This window comes from Amphiura filiformis, chromosome 17 (genome assembly GCF_039555335.1).
Source record: "Amphiura filiformis chromosome 17, Afil_fr2py, whole genome shotgun sequence".
NCBI lineage: Eukaryota > Metazoa > Echinodermata > Ophiuroidea > Amphilepidida > Amphiuridae > Amphiura > Amphiura filiformis.
The window spans coordinates 57,408,953-57,427,438 of NC_092644.1; the positions used below are offsets into that span (position 1 = coordinate 57,408,953).

At 38.6% G+C, this 18,486-nt stretch overlaps 1 protein-coding gene across 1 annotated transcript in view; it reads right to left on the bottom strand.

The window, feature by feature from the left end:
• LOC140138036 (regulator of telomere elongation helicase 1-like) overlaps window positions 1-18,486 on the bottom strand; it is a 46,680-nt gene that overhangs the window by 14,938 nt on the left and 13,256 nt on the right. Inside the window, exons 14-26 of the mRNA XM_072159876.1 lie at window positions 18,229-18,287; window positions 17,750-17,821; window positions 17,306-17,396; window positions 16,463-16,595; window positions 14,700-14,854; window positions 14,013-14,098; window positions 12,324-12,401; window positions 11,165-11,242; window positions 7,050-7,187; window positions 6,564-6,679; window positions 5,719-5,842; window positions 675-837; window positions 56-156 (exon numbers count right to left, since the gene is read on the bottom strand). Of these exons, the coding sequence (XP_072015977.1) occupies window positions 56-156; window positions 675-837; window positions 5,719-5,842; window positions 6,564-6,679; window positions 7,050-7,187; window positions 11,165-11,242; window positions 12,324-12,401; window positions 14,013-14,098; window positions 14,700-14,854; window positions 16,463-16,595; window positions 17,306-17,396; window positions 17,750-17,821; window positions 18,229-18,287 (1,394 nt within the window). The remainder of the gene's footprint in view (window positions 1-55; window positions 157-674; window positions 838-5,718; window positions 5,843-6,563; window positions 6,680-7,049; window positions 7,188-11,164; window positions 11,243-12,323; window positions 12,402-14,012; window positions 14,099-14,699; window positions 14,855-16,462; window positions 16,596-17,305; window positions 17,397-17,749; window positions 17,822-18,228; window positions 18,288-18,486) is intronic.

Here is an 18,486-nt window from a genome sequence, read left to right on the forward strand (position 1 = left end):
TGCTGAACTAAAAAGCAAACACAGTTAATCGTGTAAGAGACTAGTAACCACCTACCTCTGCATGACTGAGTGCATCAAGTAATCCTGTACTCTTTATGGAGGTTTTTGGTCTGGCTTCTTCATACATACTCTTCAGCTGATCTTCACTAACATGACCTGAAAACAAAACAATGATATTTTCATACATCACTAAAGGTAACTTCAATAGCTTCCACTCTCTTGCCAATGGTGCGCTTACACAGCGTAAACACGGAAGTAGGGTTCTGATTGGCTGATTTAATCATTACATCAGCTGGTAACCTAATTGGCCTATTATATGTCAAAGCTTTAGACATTTATTTAGAGCAGAACGAAGCGAAACCCTGTGTACTTCCCTCATTAACATGGCAGCGCATCATTCAGAGCAAAAAGGGTTGTTCTTCAATGGAAGCTTGGGTAGCAAGGTTAGGGGTTTAGAAGCAGGAGCAGAATAAGGCATCTAAGCTATGCATGATCAATCAATGATATAATATTTTACAGATTTTCTTTTACAAATTAAGTGAACTACTCACCGTCCAGCGCATATTATTTTGCACAAGGTCCTATGCAAACGCTGGATGTCGCTTGCGTATACGCCATGGTTAACATTTAAAGGAACCTTGAAAAATATTATAATAATGACATATCACACTTACTACCATCTCTGTTGCGCTTTAGACTCCGTACATGTGAATCCAACTCTCTAGCTTTCATCGCAGGCAGTCTGTTGCTAGGACCAGGCATATGCATCCCACTAGTCTCCGTCTCATACATGATTGGTGTAGTACTACGAGCCTTCTTCGCCTTGGGTGCTGGCATCTGAGAGAGGTTAAATATATTGATAGTCTTCAAAATTTGACTTTTGTTTCTTTGTCAATTCAATAACAAATTATTGAATTAGTAATGGACATTGATTTTTACTTCTGTATCCTGTATTGGAAATCCAGTCTTTTGTTTCCTTAATAGAGAGATTGCGGAGAGGCGTTCACTGCAAACGCCATACGGGTTACGGATTTCTGCATTTTACGGTGGAACGTCATAGTCCCGTTCACATCCAAACTAGCCTCCTACACAGCCAGTTTGTGTCGGTCCTAACGCTCGTCGTTCCTAGTATGTTTGTGATAGCCGCATAGTCTGAACCAAGACTACGTGTAAACGCAATTGCAATCATGATGGCGCTATGCTGAGACAAATGTAATAGGAAGCACCCATTGATTCACCTTGGGTGCATCGAACCAAAGAAGATTATCTTCTTTCATCGAACTACTTTCCTCGGTATTGATATGCAAATCGACTGGCTGTATCTATAATGCTCTAAGCATTCAGTCCAGATTAGCGATATTTGAGTTTTGCGGGCTATTGGAAAATGAGTATAGGCCTATGTTCACACGTGTATGCTATTTGTATAAACAGAGTTTGGTGTTGGATGCCTAGGAAGTCTTGATGTATATTATTCGAATAAAACAAGAAACAAACTCCATTATCATATAAATAATACCCTGTTTACTTTCTAAAGCAAAATGAAAATAGATAATCTAATATGCCTAGTTCGATTACTACCCAGCAAACACAAATATATTACAGAAAGCGTTAAATGTCGGCTTAAAAAGGTTATGTGAGGGTCAAGGGCATTAAAAGTTTTAATAACATTCAAAAAACCTTTGTTCTAAACTTGCTGATAAACGTTCTAACACAACACTTAAATATGTTTGCCAAATGATATTTTACTATAGCATTTCAATTTTGGCTTAAAATGTTGTATTATTTTTTCAGTATAACACGAGTTTTCATGATTTTTATATAAACATACATCGATATGTTATCAAAACGTTTTACTAAAACCAAAAACGCATGCATTATCATGTTTTAAAAACATTTTGGAGTTTGCTGAATAGTATCCATAAGCAAAACACTTTGACAGCTGTTTAATGCACAACGAAAAAGCAAAGGCGAAAAATGCTCCTTGCGAACTTCTGCTCCCGTCCCAAACAGACAATTATACGCATTTATGCCGTAACACGACACAATCTGGCCTAAAACGCCTCTTCATAAGCTGATTTTTGGACGGCATTTTCCACACACAAATGAATAGGCAATCTGCCCGTTCGAATTCAGCGTCGAAAAAAATCGAAATTTGTTCACTTCTTCTTGTCTATACGAGATCAAATTTTAACCCCAAAATGGATTTTATTACATGTCGGACTCTACTTGTTCTATTAGGATACTTTGATTTGTTTCATAACATGATAAACATAACATTTTTCTGCATTTTATAATGCGTTTTTGTCATTTTGGAACGTCATTTTTGCTACCAACCGCAAGCGTAATCGCCTTACGGTAATTCCACGATTGACCAATTCACAATAGATTTCACCCTCTAGAGGGCATAATAACCGATTTTCGACTAATGTAGCTTGCCGTTCGCGTTCCCGTGTCACGTTTCACGTAAATTTCGCAATCTCTCTATTCTCAGATGTTACGCCCCAATCGCACTTGTTCGGATGACAAGGATTTTGTGCAACTTTCTGAACAGATCACCAATTTCTTTGATGCCCGCCAAATTCGCAATACCCTGGCGACATCACTCAATCTGCTGCTGAGAGAATAAACACTGTCGATAGGCATCAAGCTCTTCAGAGACCAGAACATAAGCCTACTGATCGCATCCCTCTAGTGTTGCCTTACCACCCTTTGATCCATCCTATCCGTCAGATTATTTTAAAGAACTATAGTGCGCTGATGGAGGACCCTTCCACCAAGGATATTTTCGCTAATTAGGTCTCCATCACTGCATATAAGAGGGATCGGAATCTTGCTAACCATCTGGTTTGCGCCTCACATCCTAAGCCACCAGAGATGGTTAAAGGAACTTTCACTTGCAATCGTAAAAGATGCAATACTTGTAATTATGTCACTAATGATCAGAACTTGCGTATTACTGGGCATACAGGTTCATAGGGTAAAATTGGGCATCTTTGCGCCTTTCTCCTTTCGACATCTGCAATTTCCGAACCACGTCCAGCCAACGTCACTTTAACTGTTCCATTTAATATATTCAGCCAATAATGTAACAAAGTGCTCAGTTTTCGTCATAGATTACTAATAACATGTTATATGTAAAAAATAATGTCAAGCTTTTCAGTAATATTGCAGTAAAATAATCCATGTTTACTGTTACATAGGCCATTGCCAGCATACACAGTCGGGTAAAAACGATCTCATGTGAAAATACATAGAACAATTGTAAAAAGTTACACTTTTGTAGAATCAGGTAAGATCGCTATGGCAAAGTACATGAAAACGTGGTGAAGAGCGAATATACCCGTAGGGATTTTGATAGGTAGCGATTTTTTACCCGTTGGCAAACAAACTTTGTTTTTATGCTTTGAGCATGTGTTTTATAGTGAGAGTGAACATACACGACTCATCGTCGTCGTCATCGTCGTCATCATCATCATCAACACACACAACATCAACTTCAGCTATGCACTGAGTAAAAATAGTTTCGGTTTTCCATTCATAGGCCTAACTATTTTTGTAAATATCAATATTCTGTTTCTACAAGCCCAATGTTTCCAAACAAGCAGCCTGCTGAACAGCCTCAAAGTGGAGAAGAAAATGATGATGACATGCAGCATGAAAGTGACAACAGCAATGTCCAGGAAGACAATGATGGAGGCCAATCGTCTGAAGACGATGATGATGAACAAGGCGTATACGCCATAAGTTTTAGCATGGTCAATTGCTTGCTAGCGGCAAGTGAATTGTATAAAGTAGGCGCTATTGATATTTTTTTAATTGCGACAAATAATTCTTGACGTTATTGATACCGGTTTTGATGAATTTCTGGGAGAAGACAATGCCGGTTTTGATGAACTTCTGGAAGAAGACAATGCCTAAGTGTTAGACATTAACGGTACAGCATTTTAAGTTTTAGAAACTTGTTTTGTGTCATGTTGTTTTAGCATATTTTGTAGGATGCCGCAGAAAACCCAAAATAAATACATGCAATACGACAGGACAACGATGTCTGAAGTGGTTTGCAAAATTAAAGCGGGGACTATATCAATCAAAAATGCATCACAGATATATCTCATTCCATATTCAACTTTGGGGGATCGAGTTAGTGGAAGAGTAGAAAAAGAGGCAAAATCGGGTGCCAGTTCTGTATAACAGACTAAGTAATTACCTCATTAAATTAGCAGAGGTTGGGGTTGGCAAAAGACGTGACCAGGTAAACAGTCTCTCCCAGCACTTACAGCAGTAACACACGTTTGTTACTGCTACAAGTAACACACACCAGTCCATATCTTGGCGGCACCCTTCAAATGAGGTCAATTTGAGGTCACATTTTACAATGCAGTAACATTGAAAACCATTAAAAAACATGGCTGCCAAGAGTGTTACCCTACCAAGTAACACTTGGAAAATATTGGCCATAACTTCCTGTTTTCAATTAACCGTCGCACCTACAGAAATGAGAGTCGCAAAGAAATTAACTATGTAAACATGATCTCAAAGTACCAAAGTAACAGATTATCCAGATAGAAATACAATCTTTTGATTTCTTTTGGTGTAATAGACCCCAAAGAGGAGCATTATCACACCCAATTATGAATGATTTCAACACTTTACAAACCACAAATCCATCTGACCTTCGTCTGTATCCTATGTTTACTTGGGGAAATACTATTCTCCTCATCCAGACACACAACAGTCACTTACTGGCATGATACATATTGTTATTTAGCTCCAATAGGTGTGAATTGCAGAGACTGTGCAGATGTCACTGCTGCAGGTAACATCATCTAAACATGTCACTTCCACCAGTAACACATGCATGTGTTACTGCTATGAGTACCGGGAGAGACTGGTAAAAGAAATGGCATACATGATTATACACAGAGACCCAACCAGGAGCCATCACTGTGAGCGTTGGCTCACAAAACAAAAGGCAGGAAAAGATTGGTATTACAGGTTCATGCAAAGGAATAAACAATTAAGTCTGAAGACGCCAGAGAAACTCAGTAAGAGTCGTGCAAAAATGACCAACAAAGCGGTCTTGAATGATTTTTACACTACTTTGGAGCCGATTCTCAGAGAAAATAACCAGGACAGAGATCCCAATTTAATATGGAATTGCGACAAATACGGAGTTCCTCTTGACTTCAGTCCAAGGAAGGTTGTTGCGAGCAGAAAGGCTTCAAATGTATGGTCTTTAAATAGTGGCGACAAGACAAATATCACAGTCATGGAGTGCGGGAGCGCATCAGGTAAAATGATGCCCCCGCTGGTGATTTATAAGGATGTGAGGACAAACAAATTCCTAGTTGAAGGGGCACCAGAGGGATGGATGGTGAAGTTCAGCAAGAGTGGATGGATCAATTCGATCTTGTTTGAACAGTGGTTTGAGCATCATATCATACCATACATCAACCAGCATGTTCGTGCAAATCACATGAGACCCTTTATACACTTGACATTAGTAGACAACACAATGTGGAAATTGTCTGCCTTCCTTGCTTCCTTCCTTGCTCTCTTTATAAATTGTAATTTTGAAAGAGATTTGTGTAAAAGAGGTTCGACTTAATAATGTTAACAAACAGAAAAATTACAGGAGACTATGGGGTGACTTAAACCATAAATTAGATTCCATCTAAAAACAGTAACATCTAAATGTGACATACATGCAAAGCTTACCTTCTTTTCAGCTACTTTAAAGAAGATGGTTAGATCTCTGACAGCATGTCCAAACTGTGTGTACTCATTCACATATGGTCTAAGCCAGAGTGGAAGTTGGGCTCTGGAATCTTTGCTGGTAAATCTACAAAAAAAGAATGACATAGAGAAGTTAGAAATGCTTTTGCAATGGTGTTTTCGCAGTTTATAACGTAACACCAAAGTGCATTTCTGATTGGCTAATTGAATCACCTCATCATATCGGCACCTCATTTGCTGGTCAAGCTGTGTAGTACAGCGCACAGGTAAATAGCGGTCAGGTAAATAATTATACTATACAGGCAGGGAATTATCACGCCGCCGATAACAATATACAAAATAGAGTTGACATTTCTATTCGCTCCTAATCAATGATAACTACCCTATTGCTATTAACAACCAAACAGAATAAAAATCCTACATTGTTGAGGGGACAATAAATAAGCAGTGTCTCACCATCTCTATAGAATTTCTGAACGATTAAACCACATGGTGGCAATGAGATAATTTGAAGTAACCGCTCGCGATCTTTGTCCTTTTCAGGTGGGCTAGGGAAATTGGGCTGCCGAGTTGTGCACTAGCGCAGAGTGGTGTATCTGCTATTTGATATTCAGACGACAGATCATTGGTACCGGGGTAGAAAATGATTAATATCTCCCGTCATTTTGGGTTTCAAAAGAAACCAATTGTAAGGCTTGCACTTGAATATATGTGTTGAAAGATCATGATATTCAGTAAACATGCGTATTGACAAACAACCGTGCATTTTGGAATCAAAAACTGACAAAAATTCTATACCATAATGTACATATTTTATGACAACCTACCTGGTGTCACAAAGAAGAATTGCACCATAGTCCTCCTTGTGCCTGATGACCCTGCCAATAGCTTGATTTACAGCTCGGGAAGCCTGCTGACGATACCACTCTTGGCCGCTTAAAAACTGTAAGATAAAGGGTGAATGAGGCAATGAGCACATCAAAATGTGTTGAAGAGACTATCCTATATATCGATTTAAATCAATTTAAATAATGCACTCTCAGCTAAACATGTCTTAAATATTTTAGTACTTTTAAGCCCATCTACAAGACCAACATATCCTGTGAGTAGAATCGTCACAGCTCTTGACAGATTGTCAAGGACTTGACAGATTGTCAAGGACTCATAAACATTTTTATGGCAAACCAAAAAAAAAAAAAAACATGTTTTTTTTTTCTTAACATTTTTTTTTCACACCAGAAAGCTGTCAAACGTCAAATCTGTATGATTTTCTTTTGATAATGACCTCTGACCCATGGCTCTCTCTCTCTTACCTTGTTATTTTTCCTTCTCATTTCATCCAAGTATTGCATCTTTAAGTTAACTCTAGGATCCATGCGAGGTGGGAATGGCAAACCAGTAATCACCACAGCTCTGCCATTTATGTCAGCAAAATCAAGACCTTCTGATACCTATATAATAATACATATACATCATATGAAATTAGAATAAAAGTTATCACAGGTATGTGATATGATTAATATGATAAATCAGTCATTAGCTGTATGGATATTGCAGCGTAACACAGTAATAAAGGTCTTAATTCTGGTGCATGAGGTCCTAGGCGGGTTCGCTGACCCAAAATAGAAGCCAAAATCAATAACAATTAACAGTTCCCTTGATTACTGCAGTGGATTACAGAAGGCTTTGCAGGTACATGCAGTGGATTACAGAAGGCTTTGCAGGTAAATGCAGTGGATTACAGAAGGCTTTGCAGGTACATGCAGTGGATTACAGAAGGCTTTGCAGGTAAATGCAGTGGATTACAGAAGGCTTTGCAGGTACATGCAGTGGATTACAGAAGGCTTTGCAGGTAAATGCAGTGGATTACAGAAGGCTTTGCAGGTACATGTAGTGGATTACAGAAAGCTTTGCAGGTAAATGCAGTGGATTACAGAAGGCTTTGCAGGTACATGCAGTTGATTACAGAAGGCTTTGCAGGTAAATGCAGTTGATTACAGAAGGATTTGCAGGTACATGTAGTGGATTACAGAAAGCTTTGCAGGTAAATGCAGTGGATTACAGAAGGCTTTGCAGGTACATGCAGTGGATTACAGAAGGCTTTGCAGGTAAATGCAGTGGATTACAGAAGGCTTTGCAGGTACATGCAGTGGATTACAGAAGGCTTTGCAGGTAAATGCAGTGGATTACAGAAAGCTTTGCAGGTAAATGCAGTGGATTACAGAAGGCTTTGCAGGTAAATGCAGTGGATTACAGAAGGCTTTGCAAGTACATGTAGTGGATTACAAAAGGCTTTACAGGTACGGTACATGCAGTGGATTACAGAAGGCTTTGCAGGTAAATGCAGTGGATTACAGAAGGCTTTGCAGGAACATGCAGTGGATTACAAAAGGCTTTGCAGGTACGGTACATGCAGTGGATTACAGAAGGATTACAAAAGGCTTTGCAGGTACGGTACATGCAGTGGATTACAGAAGGCTTTGCCGGTAAATGCAGTGGATTACAGAAGGCTTTGCAGGTACATGCAGTGGATTACAGAAGGCTTTGCAGGTAAATGCAGTGGATTACAGAAGGCTTTGCAGGTACATGCAGTGGATTACAGAAGGCTTTGCAGGTAAATGCAGTGGATTACAGAAGCCTTTGCAGGTAAATGCAGTGGATTACGGAAGGCTTTGCAGGTACATGCAGTGGATTACAGAAGGCTTTGCAGGTAAATGCAGTGGATTACAGAAGGCTTTGCAGGTAAATGCAGTGGATTACAGAAGGCTTTGCAGGTAAATGCAGTGGATTACAGAAGGCTTTGCAGGTACAAGCAGTGGATTACAGAAGGCTTTGCAGGTACATGCAGTGGATTACAGAAGGCTTTGCAGGTAAATGCAGTGGATTACAGAAGGCTTTGCAGGTACATGCAGTGGATTACAGAAGGCTTTGCAGGTAAATGCAGTGGATTACAGAAGGCTTTGCAGGTAAATGCAGTGGATTACAGAAGGCTTTGCAGGTAAATGCAGTGGATTACAGAAGACTTTGCAGGTACATGCAGTGGATTACAGAAGGCTTTGCAGGTAAATGCAGTGGATTACAGAAGGCTTTGCAGGTAAATGCAGTGGATTACAGAAGGCTTTGCAGGTACATGCAGTGGATAACAGAAGGCTTTGCAGGTACATGCAGTGGATTACAGAAGGCTTTGCAGGTACATGCAGTGGATTACAGAAGGCTTTGCAGGTACATGCAGTGGATTACAGAAGGCTTTGCAGGTACATGCAGTGGATTACAGAAGGCTTTGCAGGTACATGTAGTGGATTACAGAAGGCTTTGCAGGTACATGCAGTGGATTACAGAAGGCTTTGCAGGTACATGTAGTTCCAATTAGAGTAACATTTGGTTGTTAGTACACCGTGCCCTTAAGTATCATGAAAGTATAGTATCTGAACAGTGAATGATTTGCACTAGGAGGGGTAGATTTGCAATTTCACAAACATTACAACGCATACATCCTTTGATTGATCCAAAGTCAAAACCAATCAGACTTGTAGTATTGGGACCCGTCATGAGTACGGGTACGGGTCCGAGCCATGAGTACGGGTACGGGTCCCAGACCATGGGTACGGGTACGGGTCCCAGGCCATGGGTACGGGTCCGAAGCCATGAGTACGGTACGGGTCCCAACCCAAAATAGGGTGCGGGTACGGTACGGGTCCGGAGCCATGAGTACGGGTACGGTACGAAATTGGGACTCAAGCACGGGTACGGGTCCCAGTATGGGTACGGGCCATGGGTACGGGTAGATATTGGGACTAGAAACATTGTATGAGTCCCATTATGGGTACATGGGTATAAGCAAAGCTACTGTTATTGATTATTGACATTAATTTATTGGCTATTATACCTTGCTGTAAATACACTCTTTGATGTCATTTATACCACAACAAATGAATTAAACTATACATTTCGCACCAACAGAATTAGAGAAATTAATTTTGTCATAAGCATATGTATACAACATTTTAATTTGTTGTGTGTGCCATGAGTTGCTGAGACATTTCTATTTGCTAAGAAGTACTTCCATTTACAGAACATTGTAGAACTAAAGGTAAAGGTTTTGTGGAATTAATCAAGTACAAAAAGAGATTGGTGATGGTCTTAGTGAATCTAGCTTAAATATTTTGGGATGCAAAAATCATGTAAACTATGTCTGTGTATTGACACACAGACTGCACAATACTAATTTCAACATACATTTAGCAGTGATATAGCATTCAAGTTATTATTCACCTCAAAACATCAACTGGATTTCAAATTTGATCCAAAATTTGTAGACTTAATTGTCAATATCAAATTTAGTGAAGCCTTTCATGGACATCCACACATCCCAGCACACATCCACCAGATTATCCATTAGCTTAATATAATTATTATCATTAATTATGCACATCTGGATAATTATTAATATTTTGCCTATAAGCTCCAATAAATCATAAATTTCTGTAAACATGGTATGGCAAAGGAACTATGTATCATTCGACTCAAATGCACACACTGCAATTACATGTGGTGGGAAAATGTAGTTTTTATGTGTGCACTTGTGCTAAGGGAGTGTATTTGGATGGGGAATATTAAAATGATGAATAAAATAATGCTATAATAATGATATCAAAACATGATAACTTGAAATTCACCACAAACAACAATTTCTTGAAATGTTTTACTTCCAGTTTGCTATTTTTTCTGTATCAGTCAGAGTGTGAATGCTACATGTAGTATACATGTATGAGTGGCATACAGTGTGCATAGGCTGGAGGCTGTCACAATCATGACAATGTAGGTATCTACCCTGTGTGTAGCATGCATGTACATTTTGTGTAGCCAGGACTAGATTTACCTTTTTCAGGGCCCTGGGCCAGGCTACAATTTAGGGCACTTGCTATCTGGATCCATGCATGTGTTACTCTCCTCCCAACCCCATCCATGTAACCTATTGTTTTGATTATGTCTATGATCAGAGGACTCAGTGCAGTGGAGTTAACAGGCTTGTGGTACCCGTGTCCACGGGTACGGGTCCCGGACCATGAGTACGGGTACGGGTCACAGGCCATGAGTACGGGTACGGGTCCCGGGCCATGAGTACGGGTACGGGTCCCAGGCCATGAGTACGGGTACGGGTACGGGGGTACGGGTACGGGTCCGAAGCCAAAATAGGGCATGAGTACGGTAATGGGTCCGGAGCCATGGGTTGGTACGAAATTGGGACTCGAAATGCGGGTATGGGTACTACAAGTCTGAAACCAATCAAAATTCTAACATAAGAATCCTATGGAATAGTTTCTATGCGCTTAGGAGTTACGATGGGTTTATAATGCGATCTATTACGCATTACATTTGAAACCTACCCTAGTTTTAATAAAAAATAATGTTAGTAAATAACACATACCTTGCCACGGCAGACAGCAAAGAAAGATGCTCCATTCAGGGTTGGGTCTCGTACCTTTTCATAGAAACCTTCCATGGCCTACAAGATAATAGTAATGATTCTCAATCAACCAAGGATCAAAATATAGAGGGAATTACTTAGAAATTTTCTATTTGTATGCAAATTCATTACACTTCACACAAATATAACGAAGATAAGAAAGTGTGATTTGATATTGGCTGATTGAATTGTGCCATGAAATATAGGTGGCTTCTTCTCTATCACCCAGAACTTTTATCGGATATTCATATCCTCTGTGTATCACACCATATGTGCATCCTAATCAAATTGCTTGTTAGATGATATACACACACCGGTGCAGAGGTTATTGATATCCATTCATAACCTCATTAATAAACGCGATGCGTGCGGTCCAATTACACTTAGTTATTTGTGAAAACGCGAACGCAAATCGAGGTCATTAATATCTCACAATTGACCGCAAAATGTGTAATTGTTCCAATGGTGAACACAATTGACTGGCGTTTGCATGCTGTTGTGCATCGAACAAACTGCGCGCGCGCTGGCTGCCGTATTTGGATTGCGCGCTACCATATTTGCACATATTTTGATATGCACTTTTGTTAATGGTCGTTCTGTTTTAGCCTGATCGATTTTTGGAAAGGGAAGATGTAAAAATCATCTATTTTTATCAACTTTTTGAGCAAAATTTTGTGTTATTTTGTAAGGTGAAGAGATTAAAGTGAAGGTTATGAATGAGGTTAATAACTTTACATCGATAATATGTCAGGCATTGTGAAAAATCTGAACATTTTGCTTTGGACCTCGGAATATCTCGGGATATTCCTCGGTTCCAAAGGCAAAATGTTTAGATTTTTCACAATGCCCTCCAAATAACCGATGCGCAGTTATTAACCTCTAAACAATGCTTGTGACGTATCGAGGAATTAGGCCTACACGGTATATTGACTTCTGCATGTGCACATATGTTGTGATCAGACACCACAGTTGGTATGTGTATAATATGTGTATAATATGCAAACCAAGTTTGAATGTGGATATAAACACTGCTCCCAAACCCACACACAACCAACTGACAAAATGGCCATCTGATAAACTGTGTATCATGGCAGGAGCATCATTATGCTTTCAAGCTTACCTCTACAAAATCTCCTTTTCCTTTGGGCTCAACAAACATCTGTTTATACTGAGTTATACGATTGGAAATACCATCCTCCTGGAGCAGAGAGAAATGATGCAATACTGGTAGTGTTATGTTGAAGACATGGCTGTAAAATCCTACTCTATTTCTGCTGTTATTAACTTGAATTCAAGTACTGAATGAACTATTTCTGATTGACTGACTGAAATTTGGAATGAATTAATAACATTTGTTTTCTTACACACAAAATGTCAGAACACAACAATATTGCATTGCATGATAGGATTTTACGACTAGTATTCAATATAATAATATTGTTTTTGTTCATTTGTTTGTTTTTCAAATTTTTATGTGAAGAGCTAAAAACAATTTTCAGCAGCTTTCATGTATACACCTTCCCCAGACCAGCCAACCTACTGAAGTCAGAAAGAGGGACATTGAGACCAAAACCTTGTATATGTACACAAACCTGGTACCGACAAATTCAAAGACTTGAGGTGTGCAATACTTTCAGAATTCAGGGAAGGATTTGCAGATCTAAATTTATCACAATAGACTATAGAAAATGCTATATAGCAAGTGAAATTTGCATCATTTTTTGCTGTTCTTACATTTTAATTTGCCATCACTGAAATTTTCAGAAAGCAGGACTGTCCCTCTTTTTCACTTTGGAAAACCCCAAATGAGGGATAGTCCCTCAAAATGAGGGACAGTTCGCAAGTCTGCCTTCCTTGCTACTCCAGAACCAAATTTAGATTTTTTTTTTTTTTTGTAAATACTTTTATTATCGCCACAAACACGGGCATTCAATGCTGGGAACAGTCACCAACACTTACAGAACAAGTTTGCAAAATTTATGATATTATCATGAGTTGTTATGATCAAATTCACCTAATCATGATTTTTAATCAATTAGTAGATCAGTTGGGCAAAATATTCAGTAGAGAAAATCTAGGATTGTCCCTTTAATAGCATGCAATACAGAAATAAGTTCCACTGCTAATGGAATCAGATTTCAACTCTCTAAGTTCTTTGGCCAAACATTAACCAATCAACCATGCAAACATTTTTTTTCTTGCATGCTTTTAAGCTTTAAGTTTAACATTGGGCAATTCCAGTTGAAATCCACGCAATCCCTATGGAAAACATGAGCTTAATCTCATATCACACACAGTGTGAATTTTAACTGGGGTTACCTCAATAGGTGAATCCATTTGAAATCTACACCCCTGTATGTGAGATTAAGGTCATGTCTGCCATAGGGGTTATATGGATTTTAACCACAGAATTAAAGAGAGAGAATCGAGACTCGACCGCCATCTTGATACAGGCATGGAGCAACAAAAATTGGGGTATTCGGTTTCCCTCGGAATGCACTCCAGGCATTCGTTGTCATGCAAGCGCGACATGGATGAAGGGCGCATTTGAGAGACGCACTTGATGCTACCTGCACACGAGTACCAAGACGCTTCAGATGAGACGCAGAATTGTTTTTGTTCGTCTCCGCGCACCGTCGGCAAGGACTCTAATACCCCCAATTTTTACCCCATAGCTGACGGCGCGATTGTATGTGGCGGTATAGGGAGTCCCGGTTCTCCTTCTCCAATTCTGTGATTTTAACTTGAATAGCCCATTTCACAAGTTGGGATGTACATTTTTGATTGCAAGCTGGGAGACCAGACATACCTGCCAAATTTCTAAGCAATGGTTCATCACTGGATACGATGGGAAGAACACCAGCAGGCCATTTGGTACTATGCGAGCAAAGTTTACTGCAATAAAAAATAACACCAAAGACCTCACTTGTTTGCAAAAAGAAATACAATGTAGAAGCAAAATCCATCATAACATAATTGTTCAAGTTTACTTAATGCAAAATGATTGTCCACTGCCATACCAGGTCACATTTGTTTGGTCTTTCCAGAGGTATTTGAACGGTTACTAGTAAGTTACCTTTAAAATGACACCAAAATCACATTACTTTACAAGATATGAATGAAATCGAATTTACAACACATACATCATCACTTATGTCACATTATTACTATTTTGAAATACATGTATATGTGACCAAATTCTATACTCAAAGCCATAATGTATGTTGCATGGGATATTCTTTTAGGCCAAAACCCTTGCTTCGATATGTCCTGTGTTGGAATTTCTCGGGATTGATAATGCGTTGATGACTGCTGAATTCGATACCTACGACTACCTGGAAACAACAGTGAAAATTTAAGCAAAGCGAAGATTGGACAGCAACTAAACATCCATGCATGGACAATAAAACAAAGAAGGAAAAAAAAATGCATTCCGCATTAGGTTTTCAAACTTTGAGGAGCTTTAAGACTAACTATTAAATTAAGATGGCCTTACCTATAGTATTGCCCAGTGAGAGGATATAATCTTTGTTGAATCTAGTCTGATATGATGAGTTGAGTACTGTCTTATCTGGTCCTCTGGTTACTATACCAACATGCATCTGATGTTGCTCTATCACATGAGGGTTCTCCAACTGGATTGGAAAATCTCTGTAGTAATGTCAGAAAACAAAATATGCATGTTAAAATCATTAGTTTTAAAAGACTACACCCTATTATAGATGAGGTGACATGTGATGTCATATCAAACAGTTGATGAAGAGTTGACACTGTTCTGTGGCCATCAGTATGTATGTGAGCACACCTGTTTTCTTGAGGACATGTATTAAAAAACTTGTGCCAAATAAGATACATGGCAATAAGGCAATATAAAACTCTGTGAAATGATCATATGTTTATTCCAGCATATCGATAAATCATTCGCTAACTAGTAGCAGATGTAGGGAATGTTTAACGGGGCACAGCCTCCCATATTTTTTGGCAAAATCAGCACAAATTTGACAATTTTGGGGTCCTGATGGCTCCTACGCCCCCATATTTTGGCCATCCTGGATTTGCAGCTGTTAAACTCATTACCTAAGTAAATCATGCCATGAAATATCGGCATCTCATCTTATTCATCAATGAACCAGCAAACTCCCAATGCCAGACCCTGGGTTGATCTAGCACTTTTCACACAATAAGCAGGATGATCACATCTGCAGCTGCCGAAAGGACTCTACTGTGGACTGCAAATTTACATAAATTATCATATTTCCTAGTCTTTTGGCAAATTTGACCTGCTGCACAGCATTGTTCAATAATTATTTCTACAATGTACTTGTCATATTTGAAAAAGATTATGTTTTGTGTGACTTAAGTTTGACAAAGTTTACCAATTATTGGCTTTAGGTAGAATTAAATTGGTTGGTTCAAGAAACAGAAAATTGGTTGATTCAAATTGGAAATTTCAATAAACATGTTGCTTAGCTTTGTACATAAAAACATTTCCTAGTTCTGACATTTAACCTTACAAACTACATACATGTATAGGTGAAACACAAGCAAGAAAACACACACCAACTGACGTAAACAAAGAAACACCCCGCCCATCCAAAACACCATACATACACAACATAAACAAAAGCAAAATAGAAACACTTACATTCTCAGTTCCGATTTGAATGATGATAATGGAGCTAGAGTTCCACTTGTCAAGATGATAGATCTCACACCTTGTGATACCAACTCTTGCATGCTAAATCCTGGACTGAAACACCAGTAACTTAACACAAACACTGTATACAGTCAGTCTACTCTGAAGTACAAAGTACCGACGCGATGCACACATTGTGCCGACTTTGAAGGCACACATACCTACAGCAGAAACGCAGCACTACGCACTGTTAACGCGCTGTATACGCGCGCGTTGTCACTTTGTACTTCAGAGTGGACAAACTGTAGAAACACTTACATTCTTAGCTCTGATTTGAATGATGATAATGGTGCCAGAGTTCCACTTGTCAAGATGATAGATCTCACACCTTGTGATACCAACTCTTGCATGCTAAATCCTGGACTGAAACACCAGTAACTTAACACAAACACTGTATACAGTCAGTCTACTCTGAAGTACAAAGTACCGACGCGATGCACACATTGTGCCGACTTTGAAGGCACACATACCTACAGCAGAAACGCAGCACTACGACTGTTAACGCTGTAAACGCTGCGTTGTCACTTTGTACTTCAGAGTGGACAAACTGTAGAAACACTTACATTCTTAGCTCTGATTTGAATGATGATAATGGTGCCAGAGTTCCACTTGTTAAGATTATAGATCTCACACCTTGTGATACCAACTCTTGCATGCTAAATCCTGGACTGAAACACCAATAACTCAACACAAACACTGCAAGGATATGGAAAGAAATAATAGGCTGTTAATAAAAAAATAATGAAAGTATCATGATTACTGATTGCTTTGGCCTTCTATCAAGTGCAAAATCTGTTTTTTTGTGTAATGCTATTGCTACATATTAATTCCATCACATATATGTTGTAGAAAGGAAGGGAGACAATAAAGGTTGAAATCATACAAATTTTTTTTTCTACCATAACTTAAAAGTAAAAAAGTGAGTCCTGGTTATCAGGACTCTGTTTTTTATTTTGGATACTAAAAACACAAACTTACATGTAAAATTACATAAATAATGGAAATTGTAGAAAAACATTCTAGAAACGTTATGATCAATTTTGTAACATTTTTTTATTAATTATGGTCCATATTTGGCATCATCCTGGACTGATTATGAACATATCATTAAAGCATATCCAGTAATTTCTGTTGAAAGTGAGTCAACCCAGAAATGAAGCTGGGGGAGAATATATTGGAGTGTACTCACTCAAGTTTGGTTGGCTGCAGTGAAGCAAATTTGGCATATTTTCCAAAATAGACAATTTTTTTGAAAAAATGACCCATCCCTATCCCAAACTTGTCCTAGAAAAAGGCGTCATTGATATACCAAAGGGCTGAAAATGTGACCATTTTGCAGCACATCCCTGTATGATGTAACAAATAATCACACATCACTGAAATCATTTAAAGTTATTCAATATTACCTTTCTTCTGTGAGGGTTGCTTGGCACTGGTCCACAGATCAGTTCTCTGTTTCTTCTTCTTACTGAACCCATCTTCACCTCTGATATGAACCTTAGAAATACAGAAAACAAAACCAAATTGTAAAATAATCAATTCAGCAAACTTCACCAGGCCAATTAAGTCAGGATCAGGAAGATATTATTGGTGGTGACTTGAAATGCATTCATCTGGCTCTAAAATAGTGACAATTTGCATGCAATTAATTAAAATGTGGAACAACTAAACCACAAGAGTCACTCTGCTGACTAAACTTATAATAAGACCATGAACAAACAAAAACAACAGAATGGATGAAAAATTGAACACTGAGATGAAATGAAGAAATTAACAACTACCACAAATATATATTGAGAGACTGGAGACTGTGGAGAGTCAGCTCTCTGTGACTAAAATATCAAACTTACCTTGTAACATGAGCTCATCTGATAAGTCTGGTTATGACCTGACATGGCTGGTGTATCTCTGCTGAACACAATCTGCACAAAATGAGAAAAGGGGAAGACTTCAGAATAAAGGTCATTACATCAAGAGTTTATGGTTAAGGTTTTGTTTTAGGATTAGGTTTCACAGAAAGATTGGATTCAGATTTATAAAAAAAACAAAGCACTGAACAAGATCAGTCTTGTCTAAACAAAAGTTGTATGACTAACATGTTCTTGACTAACTCAGACTGACTCTAGGACAATACATTCATAACTTGTATCTCTTGAGTTTGGTAGTGCATCAGTACGTACCAACAAATCACCCTTGTACGGATGTGTATACGCTCCACAGATTTATCCTAGCATGTGCAATTCATAGCGAAATACCAGCGTATCTAGCAAAGTATAATGTGTTTATATCAAATTATATGTTGAAAGGACAGAATATTGAGTTAACTTACATTCATGACATCCAGGAACTTCTGCAGGCCTGCTGCTTTATTTTGGTATCCTGTGGAGCCTGTCGATGAATACACATAGAAAATTAAATACACACGCAATGTAATTTTTAAAAATATAATCTGCACTTAATCTGCAACACATCAAAACTTGATATGAAAAATACACCTGAAGTTAAGCTATTGAAAAAGGAATTGTTTAGTTCTAGTGGCATTCATAGCCTCTGACATCTCTACCTAGGTCTCAAATTAAGTTTCAAA